Source organism: Crinia signifera, chromosome 3, assembly GCF_055691185.1.
Source record: "Crinia signifera chromosome 3, ASM5569118v1, whole genome shotgun sequence".
In the NCBI taxonomy this organism is placed as follows: Eukaryota; Metazoa; Chordata; class Amphibia; order Anura; family Myobatrachidae; genus Crinia; species Crinia signifera.
Genome location: NC_139219.1, coordinates 275,426,173 through 275,434,026, shown reverse-complemented (window position 1 = coordinate 275,434,026; position 7,854 = coordinate 275,426,173). Strand labels below are relative to the sequence as shown.

Genomic DNA, 7,854 nt, shown 5'->3' with positions numbered 1-7,854 from the left:
AGGTGGTTTTGTAGTGTACACAATTGTGTGTATAGCATACAGAAGCATTTCTTATGGTACCATTAGAGTAATTTTAAAAATGTATGTATACAAAGAACTAATGTCCTGCAGCAAGCCTTAATGATACTGTCTACTACAGTCACTATATAATACTTGGTACAGTAGGGCAAGGGTATGCAATCCCGGATCATGACTGTCCGTCCCAACAGCCGTGATCCTGGCCCGTTAGTGGTTTTCCCAACAGCAAATCGGTAGGCAGGATTCAATGTCTGCTAAAATGGGGCGTGTCTGTGTAAACAGCCTTGAATTGTCGGAATACGGCCGGGGTCACAACAATCCACGGCCCTTATCGCCAGAACGGGCCTAACCGCTTTTAAAATCGGGCTTGTTCTGCCGTGATGCCTCTTCAATGCTGTTGGTAATGACCGAATTGAATAGGCATCCGCCTCTATTTCACCCATCCGTAAATTGATTTAGCTTTGCACGAGGTTAGCTTGCCTATGTGACTGCTTCTAAATATTTGTTTCCCTGCAGGGCAACATGCAGCGCTGTAAACTCGTTATGGATCAGATCACGGAATCCAGGGACTGCATGCTTAAAGTGCTAGATCACAAGGACAGAGTCCTAAAGTTACTGAATAAAAGTGGTACTTCTCGCAGGCTCTCAAAAGTTAAACACAAAGAGAAAGTGTGAACAATGGACTGATGCCTGGTTACTTCAAGTGTACCTGAGATCATTGGCATTCCTGCAGTTGTTAATGTAGTGTTGCTCCAGTGACGGCAGGCAATTATCTTAAATATGTATATACTTTTTTTTTTTTAAAGGGAACCGTACCTAGTATATTCTCAGCCTGTTCAAGCACTGACTGTTCAGTCAGTTTCCATTTGGGACTTTTGAACTTTCTCTATGACGAGGAAGATGAGATCTGCTTCATTTATTATTGGTGCTGTATATGAGAACAAATTATGTGTGACACACGCTTGTGTATAGTGCTGTTTATCCCTTACACATGTACACTATAAAAGTGATTCTTACATGTCTTTTGTCTTTTAAAAGGATTCCTTTTTAAGGCACCACAAATTTAAATGTGGTGACTGTTATATTAATGTAGTGCCCTTATCTGTCTGTGAATGAAATTGTTCATATGTACATCATGTGGTTTGTTATTTTTTTAGGATTTTTTTTTTTTTTCTACATAGCAATACAGAATTGTTGCTGGTACTAGTTTGTCACCTTACACTTCATTTCCAACAATGTGTTCATGATTTTCTAGATGGTGCTGGACAGAGATTAGTAGTAATGACCATATGCATTGGGGTTTTTAGTTTATTTTTTTCCCTCAAATCTGTCATGACCTGCAGCAGTTGTCTGTAGGCATTGAATTCACAAAAACAGCTGTGTGCACGTTCTCACATGGATTTAGCATGAGGCATATCCTAAAAGTGTTTTTGATCTGTAAAGAAAAAAAAAATCCTATGACATTTTTTCTTTTTAATTGTGTAGAATACACCCTCAGGATCTGTTGTGGTTTCATCTTTTGTGTTTTATGGGCAACTTCAGACAGAAGATGGATACTCTCCACTCTGCACTGCAGTTTATATTGGTCTACTTACCACAAGACTGATTTATACCCTTTCAGACATACTCCATAATCCCAGGTTTTTGCACATGAACGCACATCAACCCGGGATTTTGGTATTACTTCTTCCTACTTCATGGCAGCCATTACATTGGGTTTAACCCTCTCTTCCTTCTATTTAGACAGGTTGTTTTTTCTACCCCAGGATTGTGCTCCTCCAAATCTTCCTATATAGCTAGGTACCTCCCTATGTCCATTAGTCTTTGTCCTGTCTCCTATCTAAGGCAGGTAGTTAGAGGTAGGAGTATGTTATTTTTCTCTCCCCCCCCCCCCCCCCCCCCCCCCCCCCCCCCCCCCCCCCCCCCAATAGGCTATAGGCTGCTGATCCTGGGCAGTAAGGTGAGCAGTGCTTACCTGTCTTCTAGTCCTGGCCGGTGTCATGGACATGTACATACAGCGTTTGCCAGTGGCTTGTTGTTACAGGCATCCTCCGGAGTATCCTGGCTCCAAAGAATAGCCATAACCCGGTATTGGTGGCTAGTGCTTGGTGCGGTAACCCGGCGGGTTTTACTGCGCGGCGTGCTCAGATTCCAGTAGCTGTTCCCCGCAGGTTGTTGCTGGCAGGCTCCGGTGCTCTGTTTGCCGTCCTGCACAGTGTGGGCGTGGGTGGCGGAGTAAGCCAGAGTTTCTAGCGTCCCGGCGGATGTGGTCATCAGGATGCTGCATGTGAGAGCCGCGTTCCACAGCGGGTCGCGTGCGTTCCACTTACCGGAAGTACCGGTATATAAGGCACCTGGCTGGTTTTAGAGGTGCTGGGTGCATTCTACTTGTGGAATATGGCTGTACATATAAAAATGAAGGATGCCTCCCCCAAAACTATTATACCGCTGCCCAGGTAAGTCTGCTGTGAGGACTGGTTCTTTATTTTAAGTTATCTGCAGTATTAGGTAGTAGTGATTCCTCCTTTTTTCTTTTTTAGTGTGACTTCTGCACCTAAGAAGAAGTTGTGTAAGAAATAGATTATTAGCAAAAGTTGCCCCTCATGCGATAAATCTTTTATGGGGAAGAGGTTCTATGTCAGGATTGTACTAAGAGAGGATCGGCTGCCAGTGTGTCTGTACAAATTAATGACTTGATGAGTTGAGTGAAAAATAATTTTGTAACCAAGGAGGAATTCTTACCTAGTAAAAGATCTAGATCACAGACAAATTTGGATCAAGAAGGAAATTTGTTAGCTGGAGATTTGATTTCAGATAAAGATTTTTTTTTTTTCTACTGTGGAATCTGGAGAATTGTTAGAAGATGATTTGATGTTTAACCTTGAATTGGTAGAGATGGTGTTAAAAGATCTTTTATAAAACCCTTAATTACAAGCAGCCAGAGAAATCTGAGTTAGATTCCTTGTTCAAAGATAGATCCAAGAAAAGCAGATGTTTTCCTGTACATAAAGTGGTTAAAGATATTTTATCTAAAGAATGGCTTAATGCAGATAAAAGGATAGGATCGTGCAAGAGAGTAGATAGAATGTATCCTATTGAAGATGAGGAATTTTATTAATTGGTGTAGTATCCCTAAGGTTGATGCAACTGTATCAGAAATTGCCTACACGAACAACTATTCCCCATGAGAACGGGGCCACATTTAAAGACTCTATGGAGAAGAAGATGGAAAGTGCCCTGAAAAGGTTACATATATCCAGTTCAATATCTATGAAGTCTGGAGTAGCCATAGCTTCACTAGATAGAGCACTTAGGATGTGGTGTGTTTTATTGCAGGAAGATTTGCATGACAAGACACCCAGAGAATAGATCAGTAAACATCTAGCCCAGGTTCAATTGGCTGTAGACTATATTTGTGAAGTATCTGTAGATGTATTGGACTACTCAGCCACGTCAGTGACATCAGGTGTGATCGCCAGGAGGGCCTTATGGTTAAGATCATGGGTGGCAGATTTCACATTCAAAGAATAAACTGGCCACCCTGCCTTATGAAGGAACTTTTTTGTTTGGGATCAAATTGGATCAAATGATCCAGAGAATGTCTGGAGGCAAGTCTGTTAGATTGCTGCAAGATAAAAAAGGAAGATTTGGAGGCATGGCTTGGCGGCCATTTGAGCAAGAAGCACCTTCTGTGAGCTCCGGGCCGTTTCCTCCAAATCCCACTACAGGCACCGATTCCCCAACAAATAAAACACCCTCCCCGGTTCCCCAACTCCTCCTGAACCCCCCCATACCCATCCCCTGAGGCCGCGGAGTCGGGAAGCCGTTCTAACGGCTTTCGCGGATTGCGGCCTTGGGTCCCCGCCTGAACCCAGGACCTGGAGTTTGGTGAGGAGCCGGACGAGAAGCTCCACAGCGTGGAAGCCCCTTGGAGCTGCACGGAGCGGACGCCGGCGGGAGAGAGAGGAGTCAACCCGAACTCACCGCCGCGCTGCTTGAAACACCCCGGTGAGTGCCCCAGCCGCGTTACACGCAGGGCGGGTTAGGGGAGTGCTGGGACCAATAGTGCGCCGGCGGCCACTAGCTGCCCGGCGTGGCGGCAGAGCGGGGGTCCCGACGCTTGGAGGACAGGACAACTGCGTCTCCCCGTACCTTCGATTCCCCCTGCTAGGGCCCCCGACGTCTGGGGGACTTGCTGGGACAGATAGTGCGCCGGAGGCTGCTGCGACAGCGCAACCCCGGCCCCCAGTGCCTTGGTGCCTTGCAGCCTGGTCCTTAGTGCCCCACCACCTGCCGAACACAGCACAGCAGGGGTCTCCTCACCTGGCCCTCCCCCACCCTTAGGGGAAGATATACACGTATCTATAAACGAATAAATAGGGGAGTGGCCCGCCTGGGCCAGACTTGGGACCCCCAGAACTCCTTCCCACCCTACCCGAACAATATGCATCCGCCAGGCCTAATGTGACGCGTCTGGCACCCCCCTGCTCCCCTTGGGAATTCAATGCACACCGTATCTGACATTTTCTGAGTGTTCCGACCTCTACCTAAACCTCTTTCTACAACGAGCCCCCCTAACTGACATTACTCATATCTAAGCGCCTCTCAGCACCATGCCTCCTAAAAAACATAAAGCGGTGGGATCAGTCCCCCAGGTTCCTTTCTTCAAACCCTCCCCCAAACGCCCCTCTGGAGGCGACTTGCTGGCCTCACAGACTCAGTCCACATCCGAGACGCCCCAACAGGTGGCCCTTCCGGACCCATCCCCATTACAACCGCTCTCCACCCAACCGCGGTTAGATGACTCAGAGGCCTTGACGGTGGGCACACTGAGACTTCTATTCCACCAATTTAAGGATGAGGTTGCCTCCGAATTTCGCTCCATGTTTCAGACGTGCCAAAAATCCATTGATGACTTGGACGAACGCACTGGCCATCTAGAAACCAAGATGGGAGAGATGGTTGAATCCCACAACGCCCTAATAGATTCCCATGATACCATTGAGGGGGAGGTGTCAGCCCTGAGGGAGAAGGTCGCCGATTTGGAGGATCGCTCCCGTAGAAACAACTTAAAATTGAGGGGTGTCCCGGAGTCCATCTCTAACAGCAGCCTTCACGACTTCGCAATTGACCTATTCAAAAAACTACTTCCCTCTGCCTCCTCCCAAGATCTGCTATTAGACCGAATTCATCGTCTGCCAAGATCTAGATCCGCCCCGGATGGTGCCCCAAGAGACGTATTGATGAGGGTCCACTTATACCACATTAAGGAGGCTCTCTTAAAGGCGGCCAGACCCTCTTCGGATACTGCTGCCACCCTGGGCTCCCTACAATTATTTGGAGACCTCTCCCAGTTCACATTGGCTAAGAGACGTTCTCTCCTCCCGATCACATCAGCCCTGCGCAAGGCCTCTATCCCATACAGATGGGGTTTCCCGACTAAACTCCTTGTGACCAGAGAAGGCTCTACAATTGTCATCTCGAGTGTGGAGGAGGGCCAGAAACTGCTCGCGAGATGGAACATATCAGATAGTCCCAATGCCTCTTCTCCCTCCCGCCGACTTCAGCCGGACTGGTCGGTGGCCGAGAAACACAACTAGAGTTCAAGATGGAGGTTCAGCAGTGGACTTTATATTACAGTTCCAGGTTCTTTATAAAATTAGAAATGTAGTGTTATCTGTTTTCTTCTTCAATCTCTCTCTTCCTTTCGCTTATATACTCTGACTGTTTTGAGGTCTGGTTGTAGTTTGGGCTCGGGGGGGATCCCAGGCGGCTGACCACATGTCTACTATGCCTACCCCGTGATTAGGCGGGCTAGGCGAATCAGGCTGTAGGATATTCGTTTCATACACCTGTCAGCCAATACTGTATGCTACTCGGGTCACAGGTCTGGCCGCGTGGGGTCCCTCTAGGGCTGCAAATTTCTTAGCCTTGAATATTCACAATGTTAGACTTATACCAATAGATAAATTCCCCCGAGGGGAGCGGGGGCAGCCTGTTGCTACCCCCCTTTCCACATGCGTGAGGTGTTACTACTTTGGCGCCTCACTTGGGCTCACTTGAGAGCCTCTCTATTTCAGCTGTTTATGTTTTATTTTTGTTCCTTAGATTCTCCTTGTGTGTGTTCCCCCCCTGACTCTAGCTCACCACCCTTACGTTGTCCATTCTGGGTATCCAAAACAACGCCCCCTTGTGACATCCGTTATCTGGTCGTTACGCTACATATTTCTGTGAGTTATGGTTAAAATTATTACATTAAATGTAAAGGGCCTAAACTCTCCCCAAAAGCGTAAAGTAGCTCTATCCTTCTTTCATAAAAAGAGGGCGAGTATAGTGGCCATTCAAGAAACCCACTTCAAAAGCTCTGACCCCCCCCCGATTCTCTGATAGCCGCTATCCCTCCTGCTATATGGCGAATGCCCAGACCAAAAAGGCTGAAGTAGCTATTTTATTTTCACAGTCCTGCCCCTTCATCTTAAAGTCCCAAATCTCTGATCCAGGGGGGAAGGTTCCTTATTCTAGTGGGGTCTTTGGAGGGGTAGGACGTCACCTTGGTGTCATGTTACGCCCCCAACTCCAGACAATTACAATTCTGCAGGAAAGTTTGCGCAGCTGTCCAGCGGAACGCTAGAGGCGCCATCCTGATGCTGGGCGACTTTAACCTAGTGGTGGACCCGGTAGTCGACAGATCTAATGTACCTAGAATCTCCCCTGACAGACCGAGACCTTCCAGTGTTAGGTCCCCTACGGGCCTTGGACAGATATTAGGAGAGTTTGACCTTTACGACGCATGGCGGGTCAAACACCCGAGGGAGAGAGACTTCACCTTCTATTCCCATAGAACGCACGTAATCAGATTCCCGGCCCCTGGAGGATGGGTAGGTTCATTTTGTCTCAGCCAGAGGTTTTTCACGCAATTCAGCAAGATATCACATCATACCTAGACAACAATTCCCCTGACGACACCAACACGTTCAACCACTGGTGCTCGCTAAAAGCTGTAATCCGAGGCTCAATAATCCAGGCAGCTGCTAGGATTAAAAGAGCTCACAAAATTAATTTAGAAACCGCAGAGAGGAAACTGGCGGGGCTAGAGGAGGAACATAAGCTAACTCCTCTTAATAAATCAATTTACAAGCAGTTATTGTCAGCTAGGGAGGAGGTGAACAGTTTCTACCTCCAGGAAGTGCAGCGCAACCTAGCTCGCCTGAATCAAAGATTTTACGTCTTCAGTAATAAAGCTGGAAGACTCTTAGCTCGTAAACTGAGAGGGAAAAGGGCGAAGGCCCGGATCCAGTACCTCTCGGCTCCTGGAGGGGCTAGGGTTTCCGACCCGAGCGAGATAGCCAACCTATTTGCCGAGTATTACACTCAGCTATATAATTTAAAATCGGATGCTGAAACTCCCCAACCTGTGGAATCCGATATTCAGGCCTTCCTGAACACATTGAACTTACCTAAACTGAGTCCTGAAACATGTCTCCTCCTGGATGCCCCCTGGTCCCTCCGGGAGATCGAGAATGTGATTGAAGATCTCCCGTTAGATAAAGCCCCGGGCCCGGATGGTTACCCCTCCAACTTCTATAAAAAATATAAGCCCGAGCTAGCCCCGGTACTATTACGGGTCTTTAACGAGGCCTCATCCTCCCATTCTTTTCCCAGGGAGATGTTGGAGGCACAAATTGTTACCATCCCCAAACCGGGTAAGTCACCAGCCCTAGTAGCTAACTATCGCCCGATTGCGCTCCTAAACGTTGATGTAAAAATCTATGCCAAATTAATAGCTAATCGCCTATGCCCCTTACTCCCCTCACTAATAGCGGCAGATCAGGTGGG

At 47.5% G+C, this 7,854-nt stretch overlaps 1 protein-coding gene across 16 annotated transcripts in view; it reads left to right on the top strand.

The window, feature by feature from the left end:
• Nucleotides 1-1,040, top strand: part of SAP130 (Sin3A associated protein 130) — a 59,512-nt gene extending 58,472 nt beyond the window's left edge. For all 16 annotated transcript variants that reach the window (XM_083178095.1, XM_083178091.1, XM_083178092.1 and 13 more), the window contains one exon: nt 535-1,040. In XM_083178095.1, the coding sequence (XP_083034221.1) occupies nt 535-693 (159 nt within the window). In that variant the 3' untranslated portion in view covers nt 694-1,040. The remainder of the gene's footprint in view (nt 1-534) is intronic.
• Nucleotides 1,041-7,854: the final 6,814 nt, after the last annotated feature.